The sequence below is a fragment of the Arachis ipaensis genome, chromosome B4, assembly GCF_059453495.1.
Source record: "Arachis ipaensis isolate K30076 ecotype BB chromosome B4, ASM5945349v1, whole genome shotgun sequence".
NCBI classification, from domain to species: Eukaryota; Viridiplantae; Streptophyta; class Magnoliopsida; order Fabales; family Fabaceae; genus Arachis; species Arachis ipaensis.
Window position 1 is genome coordinate 124,453,246 of NC_142439.1, and position 23,104 is coordinate 124,476,349.

The window sequence follows — 23,104 nt, forward strand, 5'->3', positions numbered from 1 at the left end:
GGGGTGAGAACATCGTCCTCGAAAGGGTTCTCAGTAGAGAGTTTAAGAATTGTCATAAGAAGATACGTGTAAAGAGAAGAATTAATTTCAAGGCAGTGATTATCGTTCGTCCTATGAATCTTTTAAAAACCAATGGCTAATCACACTACTAGAAAACTAGTTATTACAGACGGATATTTTCGACGGATTTTATCCCACGGAAATACAGAGGGAATTTTAGAGGAATTTTTTGTCAGAAAATAAAAAAAATAAATTAGCATAAATTACAGACAGAAAAGAGAATCCGTCGATAATTCTGTTGGAAAAATTAATTTTTTTTCGTGAGAAATGATTATAGACGGAAAATCTATCTATAATTAAAGAGACAAAAGGCTGCGTTTTATTAAATTATTACAGATAAAAAATCCGTCTGTAATTTAAATTAAATCCGTCAGAAATATTGAAAACCCTAATTTTATCCCCACCCATTCACACTCCATTCGAAACAAACTCTAAGAGGTGTTGTCGAAGTCGAACTCTTCGCCCTCATCCCTGGAACTCTTCGCCCTGTAGCCCGCCGCCACTGCAGCCACGTAGCCCCCGCATCAGCCCTCGCAGCTCCCCGCAACCCCCACAGCCTCGCATCCCCACAGCGGCGCAGCCACCGCAGCCCCTACACAGACACAGCCTCCACCGCCACCGTAGAAGATCCGTCGCCGTCGTAGGAAGCTGCGTCGCCGTGATTGGAAGCTCCCTCGCCGTCGTTTGGAAGCTCGTTGGCCGTCTCCTCTGTTCGAGCGCTCTCCTTTTCTCTCTGTGTCGCCGTTGTGTTCGAGCGCTCTCCTTCGCTCTCCAACAACGCCCTTCCTCCTCGCAGCCGGTGAGTACTGTGATAAATTGAGAACATTGAATGCTCATTTTGCTCATAATTTTGCTCATATTTTGTTAAACATTCACTTTGTTGTTCATAATTTTGCTCATTTTTTTATTCATACTTGTTCATAAGCACTGATAATATTGAATGCTGTGTACTTTGTGAATTTTGTTCATAAAATGTCTGTTTGCTGTTCATAATTTTGTTCATATTTGTTCATAAACAATGAGGGTATACTTTGAGTGGGCGTTGTTGGACTTGTCTCTAGTAACGTGATGGCTGTTTTCCCTGTTAATGGATTTTAACTAATCTTATGGCTATCCACAATTCACAGGCAAGAAACAGATTCATCTAAGCCTGTTACTAAAGCTGCCTAATTCAAGATGATGCATCTGGTGTCTTGTTATAGTGTTTACCCTCTAGCTGATCATGCTTTGTGCATGCTCATCTAACCATTTGTCTTCCATGTGTTAATCCAGGGAAGTTCCAAGAATATTCCATCTGTTGAAAATTTTGGTCCACAGTGGAAAACTTCAGTGGGTTTCTTAAGAACTTAAGATTGTATAAGTATATTCTGAAATTCTAGTGCACTCTGCTGATCTATAATCCGTAAAGGCCAAGTAAGAAAGCGTAGTTAAACCCCATTGGCATCATTTTCAAATTACAAAGTTTTGTTTTTGTATCCTTAGTTGAGCTTCTTAATTTAAGATACAAAGCTTACTAATAAATTGGTATGTTGAGCTACTTTCTAGATTAAACCAAAAGACAAAAGCTTCTTTAGAAGCAGACTTAGTTTAGTTTATATCTTTATATGAAGTAGTATAAGGTTTCAACTTCTTAATCACATTATTATTTTTATTAAGCATTTCATGGTTCATTCATTATTAAGATTAGATTTTTGAAGCATGCCTTTCATATTAACATGCAGCACAACAACAACAACAACAACAACTGTCTCTTTGCTCTTCTCCAAGTTAGGAACAAGTACAAGTACAATTACTTACTTAATTAAAGCCCTTCTTCTTCTTCTTCTATATAGCATACTCTATGGTTATAAGCTTACACAGTTACAGTACTATATTATATTATTATTGTTGTTGTTGTTAATTTATTATCTCTCTCTGTGGTGCTAGAAGGTGCTGAATTAAGGAGAGAAGAGAGAGAATTTTGAAGAGAAACAGAGATTAAAGTGGTAGAGGTTTAGTAAGAAGAAGGACCGGGAGAAGGACCGGGAGTTGGAGAAACTAAGTCTGGAAAATGAAAGGATGAAGCTTGAGAACGAACGAATCGCTTTAGAACTGAAACAAAAGGAAATCGGCGCTGGCTTTAACTAGGTCCACAGTCTTGCAGCTTTTATGGAAATTGCATTTTCTGTTTGTATGGTGCTCCTCTTTTTTCGCCTCTTTCTTTCTTTTTTTTTTCATTACTATCTTTCAGTAAGTTGTGGTTTATTTGGTTGAAAGTAACAGGAGAACTTTGGAAAATCATTAATTGTCCTTCCTGCCTGTAGTGTTTAAAATTGTTAATTTGCAAACTCAGGTGGGCGTTGCACAATGATTAGGATTTGCTAAGGTTTTTGTCCCTGTATTTAAATACTGGGTGATTAGGGTATGCTGAGATTTTTTGTTCCCTGTATTTAAATACTAGGTGGCTGAAATACCTGAAATATTTTATGATGTAATATCTAAGTTTTTTACTTTTTTCAAATATTAGATATTGTCTGTACTGACTTTTGTGTAACAGCTTTGTATATTATTCATCCTTTTTCCCCCATAAAGAAAATTGAAACTATTTCTCTCTCATGTGAAAATAATATTATGCTTTATTTGGCACTAAGACTGAGAGTTTTGGTAGTTTCTATATGTTATTTGCTAATGCTAGAAATTCCATGTCTATCTTTTGTTTACTTATGACTGATTTTCTCTCTTTTTTTTTTGGTGTGTGAAGAATTGTCAATTGTCAGTGAAGCAGGTTAATCCTAGACAATATGTTGCTGAAATTCCTCAGGTTTGTTGTTTTCTTTCTCCTATCGTTTTTCCACTATGGCATTGTTTGAGCTTCATAACTCTATTTTACTCTAAGAATAGGTTACTCAAGTTATGACTAGTTTCTTACTAAACATTGCTTATGCCTTTGATGGGGCTATCTTCCATGCTTCACTATATGTGTTTTGGTCTCATTCTAATTGATTTAAAGCTATTTGACTGTAATATATATGTAATCTTCTTTTTCGGAGGAATTAATCAAGAATGTAATTAATGCCTGTTTATGAGGATGTTGTAGCATATGCAGATGGCTGGAATTAATTGCAATGAGAACACCCGGTTTTAGTGAATTCTGATCATGACCAGGGGTCAAAGTTCTGCAAGAAAGTAGAAATGCATCTTTCAGAACAACATCTGAGAATAGTTTGCTAAAACTGCTTCTAAGATTTGTGTTCATGTGTCACAGAAGATGAATTCACGAAGAAAATTTCTTAGTTCTTACCCACAAATGGCATGCCCGACTTCATGATATGCCACTAAACTTTTGCTAACATTACCTCCTTGTTATTCACATATAATTTTATATATTTGATGCAGCTTAATATTGATTAGTAATTTAGAATAGAAGCTTCTCTACTCAATTAAGTTACTCAACTTCCCTTGAAATTTGATTATGCAGGGTCCATGCCTAAGCAAAGTGGGCACTACTGTTTCTTTTATCTAGTGATGGCACTACTGTTTCTTTTATCTCTTTTCTGTTCTTATCTTTTCGGTGGGTTTGGTATGAATGTGAATATGATCTTTGCTTCTTCTTTTTTTCTCTCTTGGTTCTTCAGGAATCCGACAATATCAGAGGGTGAAAACCAACGAGAGGTACTCTGCAGTTCTAATCTGATCAAGGCACTCATTTTATGTGAACTGTTTCAAACACTTCTAAAACTCTGCAGATTTGTGTTTTGGTATTCCTTTCATGAGAAAAATGTCTTGGTATGCCTTTCACTCGAAGGCAGAGTAGCTAAAATTTTTGGGTGTATCTTCTAGTGTTTCTGTTCAAATCAATTTTGGAAGGGCATGAGTGAAAATCAGACAGGCTCATCTTTTATGAACTAAAAATCGAGTCAATGAGGCAATGATGCTCTTTATGAAATTGAGTTAGTCATGTGTTCTAGTTGTTAAATACTAACTGCTAATTGTTTGGTTTCTGTTTAATAGCTATTAAATTTACTGCGTTCTTTACTTAGCATTCTTATTCGGGAAATGATCACTTATTCATATTATGGAAAACTGTCAGTGCGAGAATGCCTTTGGTGTACAGTAGAGTTCATTTTCATTCTTACTTTGTTTCCTTGAACATCTCTATGTGAAAAGCTAAATATTATAACCGTCTCTATCATATTCACATATTTTAACTGTCTTTTTTTGGTTAATTGACAGAACATATGTCAGATATGAATTTTTAGAGACATTTTGATATGACATGTTCTGTACTTATTGGGCCTTATATAGGGTTTAGGGTTTAATTATTAAGTTAGTATGAAAGAGCATATTATTGATGTAACAGAATCAGTTGAGAAATTAATTAAATGAGAGTTCAGGAAAGCAATTCTAGACCTTCTGCAGTTTCATATTCACCAATAATAGACCTTTTGCAGTTTGGTGCTGCCTTTGCCATTGGAGTCGATATAGATTCACAAGCAATTGCATCAGCATCTGAAAATGCTACTCTGAATAACATCATACCAGACAAGCTGCAACTGCACTTGATTGCAAGCCAAACTTCTTCATCCTGCAGGGATGACTGGCCATCTAGAGTTGTCGAGGGAGAAAATGCTTTCGAGTTAGATAGAGTCACTCACAAGGATAAATATGATGTGGTCATTGCAAACATACTTTTAAATCCTCTGTTAAATCTTGCTGATCAAATTATCTTTTCTGCAAAGCCTGGAGTAATTATTGGTCTCTCTGGAATCTTAAGTGAACATGTAGTTTAAATGTTCAATTAATTCTCATTATCGATTTTCTTTATTCGGAATGCAGCTATCTCTTTGCTGCCAAATGCGGATTCTTGTTGGTGGAACTGCTTCGAATCACATTCTCCTCCTAAATTCATCTCCTTTGTTCCTTATGCAGGTCCAGAACTTATTACAAAAATATTCACTATTCTTAGAAGGCATAGAAGTGTCAAAAATGGATGACTGGGCCTGTGTGAGTGGCAGAAAAAAAAAGAATATAGATATCTGCTGATTCAATGCTGTAGATGCTTGGTTTAGGGGTTTAACTTTTCTCATCCAATCATTCTTTGCTATTTTAATGCCACCCAGAATGTTTTACAAGAAGCAGCATGTTGATGATATACTAGGAATTATAGTTGATGATCAATACATTTTGTTTGTGTCTTGAATTATATATATTGACTTGCTTGTTTATAATACTTTTCTTTTAGTTTGATAATATGATGATTTGTTTATTTTTTGAAATATTATAAATATTTGAATACAAATTAGATAAAATTTGTATTAAATTTATATTTATTTTGTATGAAAATAAGTTTATTTCGTAATTAGAAAAAAACATTTTACCTTACAAACGGATTTTCTGTCTGTAATCAGAGTGTGAGATGATTTTCCAAAGTTCAAATTACAGACGGAAAATCTGTCGGAAAATCCGTTTGTAATTACAGACGAAAAATCCGTTGGAAAATCTGTCTGTAATTACAGACGGAAAATCCGTCTAAAAATCCGTCTGTAATTACAGACAGAAAATCCGTCGGAAAGTTCGTCGGCTTTGGGAAATGGATGGAAAATTTACAGAGGGAAAATCCGTCGGTAACTGGTAAAAATCTGTCTGTAATTTTTCGATGGATTAATTTCCGACGGGCTTTTACAGAGGGGCAAAATTCGTCGGTAACCAAAAATCCGTCTGTAATAAGGACTAAATCTGTCTGTAAATCTGTCTGTAATAACTAGTTTCCTAGTAGTGTCATCCAAAACCTTTTCAAAAACTAATATTTAATTATCCAAAACCAAATCCTTTCTCTTCTTATAAGAAAATCTTAATTAGTTTCCTAGACTGTATGAATGATCAACCTGTTCAAAGCATAGGTTCATTAAGTCTATGCTAAACCAGTTTGATTTTTCATACTTTCCTAAAACCTCAATCAGAATACAATCACGGTCCTCATCTCAAGCAACTCAATCAAATCAACAATCAAATCATCATATCAGGAAAACAACCCTCAGTTTTACCACCACCAGCATGAGGGATCTCTCAATTGCACACACATATAATACGAACAAGGAAAACACAGATAGGATACAAATACAACAAGTAGGGCAAATAGCAGATATGCATAGTTAAACAAATAGGCAAACCAAAATAATGCACACTCTAAAAAAACATACAAATGCATATGATGTACACCTGTCTTATGGTTGATGAGCTCATCTGTCAGTTATACAGCCAACCCGATATGTCCTGGTAGCTAACCATTGGACAGTCCCTCTGTACACGCATCTCCAAACTCAATAATATCCATGAGAAAAATTCCAAGCTCATCCATGGGGAGAGACAAAATCTTAAGCTCAAATTCATATATATATTTATATATATTCATGCTCATGAAAAATCCGGAGTTAAAGTATCCAGTCACATCTTACATACAGAGAGTCAACAATTTGTCTTAATTTTGCAAGTCTCATAATAAGATTTTTCTAAAGATTCTAGGACTTACAGCTCTATTACTATTATGAATATTTGAACATTTAAAAAATTTATTTTTGGCATGAAAATAATGTATTTTGAAGAACTAAAGGTACAATAAATTGGGTAAATTATCTTAGATAAATAAATGGTAGGTAAGTACATCAAGTTAGATAAAGTACTTCACATAGAATATTGATGATAATCGGCGATTCTCAGTGTATTTATGATATCTTTTAATGGGGTTGTCATATTAGTTGAACCACTCGATGTATCAATTTATTTTCCTTGTTTAATACTCTCTCAACAATGGTTGCTGCCTCTGTTCTTCGTTCATGTTTTGTCTTTGTCGCCTGCATAGTCTTGCCAAGTCGATCGACGATTTCTATGTGAATCTTCTATTGATATGTTGTTACTGTAATTAACCAAAATAACCATATAAGTATAGTGTTATACTTTTATTTAATGATGGAAAGTAAATAAAATAGGTTTTATATTAGGTGATTGTTCTCATACCCCAAAATTTGTGATAGAATTCATACTCTATTATGTGGACTAATACAATATAAACACGTGGCACCATTAATCTAAGTCAGCTAATAATTAAATAATTTTAAAAAATTAAAATTTAATATATTTTAAAAGTATATTAAATATTATTTGTATACAAATACGAATACGTACATACGTTAACCATATATGATTAATCATTATTAAATAGTATATTTTATTAAAATTAATATAAAATAAAAAATCTCTCTTCTCTTTTCCCTCAACTTTCCCTTGCCCTAAACACTAAAGAGTAAAGTTCTTCTAACTCAGAGAAACACTTCACCCTCAACCCTCAGATCTAAACCTTTGTCGGCAGCTCTCCCACCATTACCATTCACCACTGCTCACCAACACCGCCACATCTCTTCTATCTTTCACTCCTTCGTTTATCTCCATCTCCATCACCATCTATCCCGTCCTTGGCCTCCGTGACCCCGATTCCAGTGCCCCTGTTTTCACCTCCAACACTAGCATCGTCACGTCTCGCCACCGTCTCTCACGTCCTAAGCCTCCGTGACCCCTGTGTCCGCCTCCTCTAATCCACCAGCATAGCCGTGTCTCCATCACCATCTCTCACGTCCACACATGACCCCTGTTCGCACCTTCCGTGTCCGGCTCCTCTAACAGCACCGTCGCGTCTCGCCGTGCCGACCACTCCGCCATCACTGCCGGCAGTAGTCTATTTCTCCCTCTTGAGCCAGGGACACAGAGCCAACGGTGACAATAGGTTAGGTTTTCATTCTTCAAATTATTCTCTGTACTTATTTTAGCTATTATCTAGACTTGTTTTACTTGCACCCTCTATCAAATAATGAATTGTATTTTGTTGACTCTTTTTGGGTAATTACCAAATCAATTATTAGCATTGCCATTACATTTAATTTATGGATCAAACTTGCCATGAATATAATTTTTTGAGTTATATGTCTATATAGATTGAGATAGACAACCCTCTCGTTTAATTTGTATCTTCATATCATATTTTATATAAATAAAAAAATCTTTTAGATTAATTGTTCTTTTATAATTTTATATTTAGTTCTACGCCTTCCGTAACTTTAGCATAGCATATGATTATATGCTGACCATTTAAATAGTTGTTACTATTTTTTTGTCTAAATTTTTAGAAATTTAGTAATTGGCTTGTTGGAATAAAATGGTTTGAGAAACCATCAGAACTATTCTTGGTGAAGCTTGCATATTGGTATTAGATCTCGAAATCACTAAGAACAAAGTATATGAGATTAACCTGTAAAAGTAATCTTTCAAATTATAATTTATTATTCAAAATATATTTGTTTTAGATTTTTTTTACACATTTGTTGTAAACTTTGTAAGTATCTTAATTAATTATTTTGGTCACTTTAATTATAATAGAAAATTTGATTAATAAAGATGTGATATTTAAGAAATACTGTTCAAAAAAGGGAGCTGACTTTATGTTTTATTTTATTAGTTGGTGATGTACTATTTTATTTAAGGTTCTGAAAATCAGACCGGTTATCAAACCGCTCTAATGACTGGTTCACTAGTTTACTGATCCAACCGGTCTAATCAGTGGTTCAACCGAAAAAACTATTTTAGAATAAATAATAAATAAATTATAAATAAATATCTTAAAATATCTTCTAAATTTAAAACAATACATAAAATATCTGTTCCTGTACTTTGCATTGTTATGTTCTTGTATGATATGTGCCTTTTTCTTGGCTTGTGGATCAATGCCACTGTGTGAGATGATTGTTGTCATCAGAATTGTTACAAGAACCATGATTGAAAATACTTTATCTCCCAATACCTACGTACATACATAATGAATTGAATCAATAATATGCATGATGGGTATACGTGAATTAATTTATAAAAAAGTTAAAACATGCATCATATAAATATACCTTTTGTTCCCGACCAATGTTGAGCACTATAATTTCAATGAAGCCTTTAGTATTCATAATCAAACCAAGAATTACACCTTCCATGACAGGTATTTAGAATAGGAGAGAATCAACAAGAGTACCAAAAACCTTGCCAATAAAAGTAAGAGGAACCATCAAGATCACAAATCCCCATCTAGCGGCTCCCTTGATCAAGGTGAGATTAGTCTTGAGGCCATTAATAGCAAATAAGAGAGGTAGCAGAAGGCCTGAAACAAAGTCCTCAAGCTCCTCAATAATAGCAGCAAGTGGTCCATTTAGAATAACCAAACCATAGACAAATGCACCAAACACAACATGTGTCCCAAGTGCGTCAGTGATAAAATCAGAGATCATAACACCAGTAAGCACAATGCATATCTGTGTTTCACTGAAGGGTTGTTCCTCTGGGGTTTTATGTTTCATCCATGACACCAAAGGCCTAAAAACAAGAATGCAAACAACAACAAATGCCAGACTTGACAGAATCCAAAGAGAAGCATCAGAATAACGAGCTTTTCTCTCTGACAAGGCAATGCCTACAGCTAACAAAGCCCAAGCACACATGTCATAGACAAAACAACAACCAGCAATTATAAAACAGCAACAAACATTATAAAACATTACAAGAAAATTTTAACAAAAATTTCAGAAATTATAAAAGCTAAAAAAGAGTAGCAGCACTAAATCAATTATTTGATTTCAAAATATCCATTCACAATTCCACATTCAACCATCAGTAAACAGAGCATATAAAAGGAAGAAGAACCGAAGTGGTGAAAGCAGGGCCATTAACCTTCGACGAGAGAAGGACGGCGAGCGGCGAGACGACGGCGAGCGGAGACCCGACGGCGAACTGCTCCAAGCCTCGAACAGAGAAACAGAGGAAGAGAGGGCCTGGGTTCTGGACAGGGGGAAGAGGAAGAAGCGGAGGCACCGACAATACAGACGGCGGCGACACTGCGACAGAACTGTTGAGGAAGAACCTAGGGCTAGGGTTTTGATTTGGTACTAATTTGCTTTGCTTCAGAGGTAGGGTGAGTTCAGAAATGAGGGGGTATGGGAATGGATCCTCTCAATTTGTTTTAACAATTGAGGGAATAAAATGTGATCTCTCACCATTAATTTTATAAGTGCGATCAAGAATTAATATGAGAGAGAGAGAGAGTAATGAAGGGTTAGAGATCACACTTTACACTCTCATTTTTTTAATAATTGAGAGGATCCATTTTAGGGGTGTGTTAGGGAAAGGGGGTGCTGACGGGTTAGTTTTTTGTTTTTCTTTTTTTTAAAAAAAAAAAAAACATAAAACGTTGTTGTTTATTCAAAATCGGATGGTTTCCGGTCTGGTCCAACCGACAGGTTCTTGGCTGGTTTAATGATTTCTTAGCAGTTTGTAAAAAAGCGGTTATAAACAGTAGACCGGACCATTTTTATTGTCGGTTTTCAGTTAGACCAATTCTACCAGCCGGTCCGATCTGGTTTTCAGAACCATGATTTTATTGAGACATTGACTATAGTACATATATGTAGTTGATTGCTCTTAGGATAATAGATATAGCCACATAGGATTTATGTTCTGAATCATGGTTGAATGAAGCCGATTTAATCCTTTTTTATTTTTGTTTGAAGTTTCGGAATTTGACATATCATGAAGCTGGATTAAGCTTTTTTCATTTTTGTTTGGAATTTCAAAATTTGACATATCATAGCAGTCTAATTTGTGGCTTTTCTATTTGTCTAATATATGAAATTATAGAGAATTATAGTCATCGAATTTATGCCTATTTTGTCTGATTTATGCCTTGGATTTTGTATTTTTGTGTTTACTCCTCTAATATAGCATAATTAGCATTAGAAAAAGATTTGATTTCTTTACTACTGATCATTAAATTTGTAACATATTTAAATTTATTCAAATTTAATTTGTTTTTAAATTTAATTTTCATCAAGTAGCAAGTATTTGAAGTTATTCACTTTTAAAATTGGTCAGTAACGTATTATTTACTTATTGTCATCATTATTATTAAGCATAATATAATGTCATTCAAGGGTTTTATCAAGCAAAGTTGGAAAGTTAATTGTATATTATTTACTTGAGTAATGATGCTAATAGTAAAAATATATTTTTAATAAATGTGTAATTACTAAAAAATATTTTTTATGGATTTATATTATTTTTATATTTAATAAAAGAAATTATCACATAATCTCACCAGTAAGGATGAACGTGAATCGGATCGGATATGGCCAAAATTTCGATCCGATCCGCACTAAAATCATCGGATCGGATCAGATCCAATACCGCAGATTTTAAGCTTGGAGCTGATCTGATCCGATCCGCAAAATCGGATATCGAATATATCCGCAAACATAAAATATTTTTTAAATCTTATTTTTATTAAAAAAATATTAATAATTTTTTTTTACTTTTTTAAATATGTTTACTTTTAAAAAAATATTAAACATACTTTTCTTAAATAATAAAATTAAAATAAGAAAACTTATATGATAATTATTAGTTGAAATAAAACATAAGAAGAATATTTACTTATTTATTTATTTTTGCGGATCCACGGATATGCAGATACCTACATAAAATTCGCAATCCGATCCTATAAATGTGCGGATCTGATCCGATCCGATTGTCTTGCGGATCAGATTCATATCTGCAATTTTCGGATCAAATTCAGATAAATACCGCGAATATGCAGATCGGATCCGATCCATGAACACCCATATTTACCGGTATTACTTTTTTGAAATCATTCTTTTGAAAAAGTATTCTAGAAACAAATAAATAATATATATTTTAAAATTTGAATTGAAATTAATTATTATCATATTAATTACTTATTGTCATCATAATTATTAATAAATATTATTTAATATTTATTCTCACTAATCAAATATCAAGTAGTAACGTATTAATAATTTAATAAAGTATCTTTTAAAAACGATAAAATAAACTAATGTATGTTTAAAGGAAAATAGTTGATTTCCAAAATAAAAAAATTATAAAGGCATTAACTCTGGAAAGCAATGGTTTCAATTGTATTATGCCACTCAATATGCATGGATCATAATTTGAGAAGGGTGTGAGACTTTGAGTAGATTAAAAAATTTCTAATATTTGCATACTAATTGGTGCGCGAATTTTAGAACTCGCACAACTAAACCGGCAAGTGTACCGGGTCGTTCAAGTAATACCTCAGGTGAATAAGGGTCGAATCCCACAAGGATTGTCGGATTGAGCAAGCTGTGGTTATCTTGCAGATCTTAGTCAAGCGAATAGAAAGTTGATTTTTATTAGTGTAGGCGCATAATCAAATGAAAACAAAAGCGATAAATAATTAAGATAGAGACAGTAATTAGCAGTTAGTTAAGGCTTCAGAGATGCTTCCTCTTCTGAATTAACACGTCATGCTCACTACTTCAATGATGAATGATTCCTTCGATGACAATGCTGTAAGTGATTAAGCCATTGGTCGTGGTCATTAATCTCCTCAGGTCCAAACCAAACATCCAAACGGACTAGATCAATCTGGAAGAGGGTGAAGCGCACGCAATTCAATCTCTTTGATGATCCTACTCAAAACGCCACAGACAAGGTCGGATCTTTCGAATCAGAGACTGATGTTGTTATGGTTCTAGCCCTTAGAGCCACAGGAACCTCAGTTACCCCTGACTAATGCGGTTTTATGTCACATACCCCAATTAGCCTAGATAATTCTATTGGATCCCGTGATGCATCCTCAAGTTGTAGTTTAATACTATCCGAGTCAGGACTCGTAAGAACTCATGTAGAATCGAGATTCATAAGGATGAAGAACGACAATGCATCATAGAATATAATCAAACATAGATTGAAGTGGAAAAGTAATTGCATTAATCCATAAGAATCAGCAGAGCTCCTAACCTTAACATAAGAGGTTTAGTTGCTCATACTGTATAGAGAATAAAGTGTGTAATTTGAATGTGGTAAAGGAGATCCTTAACAGGAGTGATCTCTTTTCTATATATACTAATCTAATAATTAAAAATTACAAAAATGAACTAAACTAAGCAGAAAGGTGCGAAAATCCACTTGTGGGCCCACTTGGTGAGTGTCTGGGCTGAGCTTGGCTTCTAACTTGAAGGCGTGGGTATTGGACGCCTACTAGGGAGTGTCCATGCTGCTTCCTTGCTCCCCTTGTGGCATTGAACGCTAGGTTTGGGCATTCAACGCTGGGCTCTGTCCTCTTGAGGCGTTGAATGCCAGAAAGGGAGTAGTGTGGGTGTTCAATGCCCATTTTGGGACTTCATTTACAAAGCAAAGTATAGATCATTATATATTGCTGGAAAGCTCTGGAAGTTAGCTTTTCAATGCCGTTGAGAACACTTTATTTAGGCCTGTGTAACTCCAGAAATACTCGTTTGAATGCACGGAGGTCAGAATCTGACAGCATCTGTTGTCCTTTCTTTGCCTCTGAATCAGATTTTGCCAAAACTTACTATATTCACCCAAAAATTACCTAAAATCATAAGAAAAATATAAAAGCTCAAAGTAGTATTCAAAAAGTAAATTTTGCATTAAAACCTACTAAAATATAATAAAACTTAACAAAACATACTAAAAATAATTAAAAAAATAACATCAAAAAGCGTATAAAATATCTGCTCTTCATTCATTTAACTTAGACGCAGAATAAATGAGACTATCATAAAATTGAATCAATACGCATATTAATAAGTCGTTAATTGAATTGAAATCATTCACATGAGTCCATCATGAAATTGAAGTTGTACGCGTATTGACAAGTTATGACTCATGAAAATTCAAATTTAAATTAGGCATTCAATTTCTATTACAATATTATGCCAATACCTATAAATTTCAGAACTTGGGTTTCTTTTAAAATAGAATATAAGAGAGAAGTATTGTCAAGTCTGTCGTCGATTAATTAAAAAAATATTTTATTTCAACTTATTAAAACTTACAAAATATAAAAGTAAATAAACTTGTATCTCAAACTCAAAAAAAAAATTGGCAAATAACGATCTCAATAATTCTATTACATTGTTCCAAAAAATAGTTAAACTCAAAGAAAATTACTTTCTAACTAAATTCTTATTTTTCTATTCAATCTTCTTGTAATTCTTTTCTGCAGCTTTTAAAATAATTCCTTATTTTGTATTGTATGGTTTAATAATCAAATCAAGAGCAATGCACATTTTTGTTGTGTTGTCAATCTAAAATTGAAATACAAAATAGTAAATAACAAGTCATGGATTTAAAACTAAATAATAATTATTTGATAATATTAAAGTGTATCTACTCTGATAGAATAATTGTCACTTTTAGCACAATCTTTTATCTAAATTGCTACCCAAACTCCACAATCATTACTATTTTAATAGTGTAAAAAACAAAAAATCACAGATAAAAAAGTATACAATATAATATTTTTAAAAAATAAAATAGAGATACAATTAGATTATTACGAGTCAATTTTTTGTTCTCCTATTTCTATATGCTTTGGATCAACGAAACAAGAAACTTTATGCCTAACAGTGGTTTCAAGATCATAAAATAAGTCATTTTGAAGCATCTCTTCAATGTACATAACATGTTATTGGTTAAGTTAAATTAGTATAAATTATAAACACTACTATAAAAAATTTACATATGAAGGATAGATGTTAATGTTATAAATTTAAATAATTACCAATTTTCTAATATTAAAATTCTTTCTCTCCATCTTTTCAGGATTTAGTTTAGAATCCAACCAAATTATCTGACGTTCGTGCATATCAAACACAACAAGTTATCAATGGATATTATCCTCATTGACTGGCACAAGTATCTAAGAGAAATACTTTTTTAATTTAAATAATATTATTTAATTAATTTAAATACTTATTTTTATAGGAATTTACTTATTTTTTTATGAGAAGTTATTTGTTTTTTAATTTTTTCTCTTCTAAAAGTTAAATGATGGATAATTTTTAAATGATATCTAGTTGCACTGAATATCTAAATATAAAATCAAGTTAAATAAATTTTAATAAAAGTAAGTATTGAATATTGAATTTATATTTAGTTCAAGTTAAAGTATTTTTACTTTATGAAGAATTTCTACCTTTTTTATGAAGGATTTTTGATACTGTACTATCATTCTAAAAGAAAGATTTGTTTTCATAAGGGCAAGTTTCTAAATAATAATAAAAATATACATTAATGATATGTAACAGAATATATAAAAATAAAACAAGTCAATTACATCTAATTAGTAATCAATTACTTACAGAAAACACAATAGGTATATACCAATATCTTAGACATTCTAAATCCGATCTCTTTTTATTAGTTAGCATATGAGTATACACACATAGTATCTAAATAAAAAAAATTATATTCAATTGTCTCATTTTTTTAGATAACAAAACGTGAAAATTGATATAATTATATTTATTATTTTAAAAATGATAATTAAAAAAAAGACTTACATCTTCATCAATTCATTCTTTGAAAATTAAATTTACATCAAACTTAGAACTTCTTGCTAAAATTTCATGTCTGTTATGAATTTTTTTGCAAAAGAAAAATTTAATTATTCAAAGTTATAAAACACTAAAAAATGTAAATTATATATATGGTTAATATTTATTAATTTTATCTTCTTTGTCAGATCCAAATATATATGTGGCCACTTGTATATCTGTTTCATCTAATTCTATTCCAGCAGGCGATCTAAACATAATCGGAAGCATTGAACTAATACATAAAAAATAATTTAGCAAATTCTTATAACACTAAAGTTTTAGAATGCAAACAAATTTAAAATATTTATAAGATTCAATTAAAAAAGAAAACAGAAAATTGCAACTTACAAATGGTGCTTCAATTCCAGAAATATTTCGCACAAATTTGATGAGCGGAGTGTTATGGTTGATAGAATATTCGGTTGGAGAGCCTTTACTCAACAAAAACTTTGGAATTTCAGTTGATGACGACTTTGGAGAATAAAGCTTTTTTCCAACTGAAACTGGACCTTTTTTTGGTCATTCTTTTTTACGCCCATTATTAGTCTTCTTGACTATTCTTCTAGCACTTTTGCCTATAGGGGTCACGCGTAGACGTAAGAGACGGTGATGGAGACGTGGCGACGCTGGTGGATCGGAGGAGGCGTACACAAGGGTCACGGAGGCTCAGAATGTAAGGTAGCGTTTGTTTTCGGAGACAGGACATAGAGACATGGACAACGAATGTTTAAAACGTGTTTGGAAGTAAAGACATGGACACGGAACACATTGTCTTCAAGACACTATTTTATATTTTTGTGTCCACTCTTTTACGAAGGACAATGATGGACACGGAATTTAAAAAGGTGGACACTGATTTTTTATCAAAATTTTTTCCTTTTCTATCCATAGATATTTTTATTACTCTACTATTATCTCTTCTTATTTTTCCTAATTTTAGTTTCTTCTCTACATCGTAGTTCTTCTTTCTCTGCGTTCTTTTTTTCAGACACTCTCTTTTTTTGGTAGAATTTCTTATTTGACTGGATAATTAATTTATTTTTTTAATCGTTCATTTTCTTCTTTATGACGTGCTATATTAATGGGGACTTAATTCACTTTTCTACTTTATGTAACTTTATTTATTATTAATTTTGTTACTTTAATACCATTTTTATCTTATTGGTTCATAGACCAATTCTTCTTGTAATTTTCTGTATTCCTACATACTCTTATTTTTTATTAAATTAATTTATACTTGAAGTAAAAAATTTAAAATCACATGGCTATTTTAATCATTTCGCATAATATCTTAGTTTTGTCCATGTCTATCTAAACATAATAAAGGACAATACATTAGTGTCTTGTCCATCGTATCCAAACACAATACACAAAAAATAATTTTTAGTGTCTCCATTCTATTGTCTCTGACTTAGTGTCATGTCCTGTCCTGTCTTCAAAACCAAACGCAGCCTAAGAGACGGTGGCGAGACATGACGATGCTGGTGTGGAGGCGGAAATAGAGGCGGTGGAATCGGGGTCACGGAGGCCAAAAATAGGATAGACAATACTGGAAATGGAGATAGACGAAAGAGTAAAGATAGAAGGGATGTGGCAGTATTGGTGAGCGGTGGTGAACGATGGTGGTTGAAGAGCTGCCAGCGAAGGTTCAGATATGAGGGTTGAGGATGAAGTGTTTCTCTGAGTTAGAGAAACTTTACTCTTTAGTGTTTAGGGGTAGGGGAAGGTGAGGAAAAGAGAAGAGAAATTTTTTTATTTTATATTAATTTTAATAAAAATATAATATTTAACTATGATTAATCATATATAGTTAACATATATACATATTTATATTTGTACACAAATAATATTTAATATACTTCTAAAATATATTAAATTTTAATTTTTTAAAATTATTTAATTATTAGCTTATTAGGGTTAATGATGTCATGTGTCTATATTGTATTTGTAACACCCTCACTATCAGAAGTCACGCTTCCGGCTGCGCTACTCTGATTGCAAGGAGTATTACGACTACTTTACATACTAAATACTAAAATAGGAGCCTGTGACTCGATACTGTATCGCTGATTTCCTTGAAAACCGAAAATAAACACTTTATCCTAAGAAAAATACAAACAGGCATAGATTCATATACAAGTCTCCTTACATAATAACTCATAATATAATATACATATAAAACATACAATTCCTATCCCTCTTACAAACTTGTAATAACAAAGACGAGGGAACAAAATAATCTAATTAATACAACAACATATCAACCAAACGTAGTATAACTCTTCTTAACGCTTCTTCATCCGGTTCCTGAAAAGGTAAAGCTGTAGGGGGGTGAGAACCTAACCACACGGTCTCACCACGCATTTTCAAAGTTGTCATAAGAAGATATTCAATAAGAAAAACTATTTTCAGATTCTGTGATTATCATTGTCTTATAAATACTTCTAAAAAAAATCCAATAGCTAATCGTTTAAAACCTTTTCAAAGAGGCAGTGTTTAACATTTTCAGAAATTCAAAGTCTTTCCTTTCTCGTAAGCAAATCTCAACCAGAAACCAACCACACAATCAAACAACACAGTCATTAATTCAGCACCAAAGTTCATTCTCAAATGTAGCACGCCAGGACAAACACAGGCAAGACAGACAAGAAAAGCACAAGTAGGTAGCAGTTACAGCAAATAGTTCAAGTAGCAGTTAAGAACAGTTTAGCAATTAGACAAACCAAAAAAAGTTCAAACCCAAGCAAAGCATACAAATGCATATGATGCATGCCTGTCCTATGGCTGATGAGGCTCATCTGTCGGTTATCCAGCCAACCCGACAAGTCTAAATTGTACTTAGACTGTCCCCCGACGTGCATCCCCAAGAGTCTATGCATAGCTTTTTCTCAAATAGTCAATATTACTCAATGGGGGTAACATTCCCGGGAATTTATATAGTGCCCGGTCACACACTTACATCGTAGGGTCAACAGAGTATCGAGTTTTCAACCTGGTACACGTGGTGGCAAGCCACGGCACTTAATCCAGGGAACCTCGTATCTCAGATATTTCAAATTCATAAGCCACATAAATAATTCATTCATTATTCATCAATATCTAAGCAATTCTCAATATCATCATCATTCGTCAATCCATATCCCATTTTCCAAATTCATTCAAAAATCATATTTCAAATCAATCCTCATCATCCTTCTTTCCGTTTCGTTCACTAACAATTCTCAATCCAAAACATAACCTTATCTTTGATAAATGTAGTCTTAAATCGTATAATGCTCAAAATTAAACCTTTTAAAATAACTACTTCAAATGAAACTTCTAATTATATAAAATTTCGGCAGCATCTCCTCTAAAACTCATCTCCTCTAAAACTCGGATTCTGCCACCCTTTTTTGGGTCCCATCCAAACATTTCTCAAACCTTTCCAAAACCTCAATCATTTTCCAAGATTCGGCTAGTTCCAATATCAAATAATTTTCAAAGCGAATCAGTGCCCATAATAAATCTCTTTTTAAAATCAAACCAGCTCAAATACTAAATCATTTACAAAGTCACTAACTCAAAATTAAACCATTTCCAAAGCCAATTCCTTTACATCATCAAAAATAGCTTCAAAACCAAGAAAAGCCATTTTTCATAATAATCAACTAAATAACCTTTCAAACTAATTTCTTTTCAGCAATCACAAACTACTCAAGCAGTCAAGCAATCAGTCATTCAGTCCAGCAAACAACCACATTTAGAAGACAATTATAATCACAGGCACATGTTCTCTCACATTAATATCTATTTATCACAACTCTGTAATATAAATTAGATTTTAAGAAAAACCCCTACCTCGACTCGTCGAAACCATAACTCAAAACGCGTCAACGAAACCGTTTCTCTTAACCCGAAACCGATAGCAACCGCAAACTCAGCCCCTGATCACTTTCGCAGCACTCACAGCAACTTAAAAGCGACGTGCAACGCTCAAAACACGACTCTATGTTACCAGAACCTCGGAGTTTATGACCAAACATAACAGATTATTAACACGGGTTCCCGAGACATAAGTACTTACCGAACTAAGAAAATGAAACAGCGGCGGTCGCTGAACCGGTTTGGCGGCAGCTCCGGCAGCCACCTCGAACGGCAGCAGCGACCAGAACTCCGACAACGGCGACTGAAACAAACATACATCGATGATTAAGCTCCCGGAAATTTAAAGGAAACAAAAGCCAACTTAAAACTTTACCGGCGACAGATCTCAGTGGCAGCAGAGGTGTTCTCCGGCGGCAGAAGCGACGGTAACAAGCTACTCTCCCGCGGGCTCCTTCTCTCTCCTGCGTTTGGCTCGGCGGTGACGGAGGTCTCTTCTCCTTCTTCTGCCCGCGACCAGCCTCGACGGTGACGGACCCAGAGGCGGCGATGATCACACGCGCAGCAGCAGCAGCAGCCCGTGATGATGACGATGGCGGCGGCTCTGCACGGTGACGACGGAAACTGGAAGCACAAGGCGCGACGGCGAAGGCTTCTCCTTCCTCGCGCGTCTTCCCACTGTTCACCAAGCTCCATTAACGGTGACGATGAAAATACTTCCAACGGCGGCGTACGGTTCTGACAGTGACGGAAGCGTGAACGGCGGCGGAGCAGCGACGCGGCGCGGCGGTGATGGCTGCATGTGGTGGCGCGGTCTCCCTCCAAGGCTCGGTGAGGACGCGATGGCGGCGGCGAGGCCCAGCAACGCCGGTGTGCCTCCCTCCCCTCTTCTCCTCTCGGCTCTCCTCTTCCCTCCGATTTCCCTTTCCTTTTCTTTTATTTTTTTCTCTTTTTTTTTTCTGTTGAGGTATGTGGGTTCTGTTGTGTGTGGGTGTTGTTGGAGAAAGGAGGGTGTGGCGGTGGGTAAGGAGGTGGCTAGGTTAGGTTAGGGCTAGTGGGTTCAATTTGGGAATTTTTGGGTAGTTTAGGTAATTTTAATAAAATTATGGGTATAATGTATAAATTTAAAATATAACTTAATTCTTTAAAAATTACTTTTTTAAAAAAATATTATTTTAATTATCAATTTGCTAATTGGCATTTAATTAGGTATTCTAATTTAAAATTAGAAATAATATAATTAATTTTCTTTGTTTATAAATTAAAGTATTAAATTCTAAAATCTCAATTATTTAAAACTAAATCATATAAAATTTCTATTCTTTTATAACTGTTAAATTTTATAATTTAAGTATAGAAAATTATTCATTAATAATGAAATTGAGTAAAATTTATATTTTTATTTTCAAAACCTGATTTAATTATTTTCAATGAAATAATTTATGAAAATAAAATGTCTAATAAATAAATAAATTTGAAATTGGCTCATAATAAAATTTTCTAAAATTTCTGGGTCTTACACCCTACCCCACTTATAAAAATTTTTGTCCTCGAAAATTAATGTATTACAAAATACATTACATTATTTTAACACTTTGTGTAAAAGCAAAGAACCTTAGCATTCATATTTATATAGTTTCAAATACTTTGATTATCATATAGCATAAAGATATAAGGGTAGTATTGAAACTGCAAGATAGAAATTACAAAGCAAACTTGATACAAATGATGACATGGTTCAAACATATAATGGTAAAGCAAGGCGGTGAAAGATTATAAAACAGGCTATGTTTAAAACGACATACTTAATATTCGCACACTGATCTCGCACTAACTTCAGATATTCAACTATTCAACTTCAACATAACTTATCTCTACCATTTTTAACTGTACTTCATCGAACAACTCATCTGAGGGTCTCAACTTCGTCAAATACTTTGCGAATCTTAATGGTCACAAACCCAACATCAACAAAATTCTTTCGCATGTAATAAGGTTCTACAAATCCCTGCAACGTCGTATATTTACAAATTTTCACCTTTTGCGTTCACCAGACGTGTCCTAAAGAGCTAATGTGCCATTTATTAAGTTTAACGATCGCACAAGATACTAAAATTAATCTCGAGTATACTCAAAAGGATAATAAGCACCGTGTTCGCGAGAATTTGAAAGAGTAAATGCAATTGCAAGTAAACAAGGATGCTCAAACAATGGAGTTTGCTAGAAAGAAATTAATTGACAACTTCAAGGATAACCTTTGGATCAAAGAAATTCAATAGGATCAAAAAGAAGGAAATCAGCGCATTAGTTTGAAACATATCCAAGCTGAGTTGAAGAAGTATGGGATTTCATAGAAAAGGAATGATTAAAGACTATGGTGACGCATTATTGCGGAACAACTTCAAATGATGACGGGGTTTTCATAGTTCGGGGAGGAATATGGAATCAATAGCCGTGTTGTAAGAGTTTTAACATAGTCAGAAGTGTAAACGGTTAAGATGTGCGTAAGGTGCAAATAGCAAAGCAAGGAAATTTAAATTACACTCCAAGGAAAAAGGAAGTGGGAACGACACATTAAATTGAATGGCACAATTTAGAACATATAAACCAATGCAATATAATAAAAAGGGGCACTTTATATTTTCAAAGATTCAAGGGTCGGCATCGTACCCAAAACAATTCCAATGTTATATCAAAGAGTACAAAATTTATAAAGAGAAGTATAATGACAAGGATAGACGTTCTGAAAGATTCAAACGGTAGTTTACGAATAAGAGGCGGACACATTGAGAGTTTAAAGAACTTCAATGGAAACAATGAGAGAAAAATTTTGCATTTATCAGAATTAAAGTCGAGCTGAATCAAGGTATAAGATTTACAAGAGAAAAATGATCAAAGTCAATGGCGTCGTTTACCGAATTCAAGAGAATGTATAAAAACATAACTGAATAACATGTTCACAGAGAAACGGAAAAACATAAGGAGGGATTAGTTTACCTTTGAAAAAGAAAATATATGAATTAAACATTTTTCAGAAGAACCACGAAAAATATAAATATTTGCGTTACATCAAAACATATTCTACTTGAAAGGAGTTATGTGAAGGTTGTAAAATAAAGGTCATTTGAAATAAGAACAAAAATCTTCCTTCAAGAGTTTTGGAAGACATTTAAGTACATAACCAACAAAGATAAGCATAAAAACGGCAACAAAGTTGGTAAGAATCAAATTACATTTAAATAAAGAATTAAAAGTGAAATCTTCTATAGATCAAAAAAGGAGTAGACATATATTGCAAATATGTAGGTTTAAACCATATAAAGAAATTTTGAAGTTCATGTAGAGAGGTACATGTAAAAGTAAAAACAATTCTCATAAAAAAAATTTAAAATTTGGTTGTGGATAAAATTAGGCAAAGGACGCTTCAATCAACTTCTTTAAAAAGATCCAAACAAAATCTCAAAAAAACGCCATAAAGTATGGTATAGCAAAATGAATTTGAAGCTTATCAAGGAATTATGTTTTCCATGTATAGAAACACAAAATTAAAAGCCGTGATCTCAAGAATCTACAAGATAATTAATGAAAATAACTAATGAATATGGTTAGAGTAGAATACACAAAATGTAAAATATGAAACTAAAGAGTCAAATAATCTTAAAAAAGAATCTAATTTAGAAAATATTGATAGAAAGAATAAAAGAAAAAAAATAATA

At 33.3% G+C, this 23,104-nt stretch overlaps 2 protein-coding genes and 1 pseudogene across 19 annotated transcripts; 1 reads left to right on the forward strand and 2 right to left on the reverse strand.

Moving 5' to 3' along the window:
* The first annotated feature begins 467 nt into the window (after window positions 1-467).
* On the forward strand, window positions 468-5,315 carry LOC107639584 (uncharacterized). 18 transcript variants are annotated; one of them, XM_088485691.1, is made up of 7 exons: window positions 468-859; window positions 1,782-1,843; window positions 1,987-2,230; window positions 2,801-2,860; window positions 3,675-3,711; window positions 4,491-4,784; window positions 4,876-5,315. In XM_088485691.1, the coding sequence occupies exons 4-7, from the start codon at window positions 2,841-2,843 to the stop codon at window positions 5,080-5,082; spliced, it is 558 nt and encodes a 185-aa protein (XP_088341817.1). In that variant the 5' UTR covers window positions 468-859; window positions 1,782-1,843; window positions 1,987-2,230; window positions 2,801-2,840; the 3' UTR covers window positions 5,083-5,315. The 18 variants fall into 18 exon arrangements, 3 of the variants coding, with proteins under 3 accessions (XP_088341817.1, XP_088341816.1, XP_088341818.1); XM_088485690.1 differs by having other exon boundaries at window positions 1,990-2,230; XM_088485692.1 differs by having other exon boundaries at window positions 1,990-2,187.
* Window positions 5,316-9,077: 3,762 nt separating this feature from the next.
* LOC148569080 (cation/H(+) antiporter 15 pseudogene) lies at window positions 9,078-9,569 on the reverse strand (annotated as a pseudogene).
* A 10,017-nt stretch (window positions 9,570-19,586) lies between these two features.
* LOC107636798 (uncharacterized) lies at window positions 19,587-20,084 on the reverse strand. The gene is made up of 2 exons (XM_088483352.1): window positions 19,765-20,084; window positions 19,587-19,692 (listed from the first exon to the last, which is right to left on the reverse strand). Exons 1-2 carry the CDS (start codon window positions 20,082-20,084, stop codon window positions 19,587-19,589), a joined length of 426 nt encoding a protein of 141 aa, XP_088339478.1.
* Window positions 20,085-23,104: the final 3,020 nt, after the last annotated feature.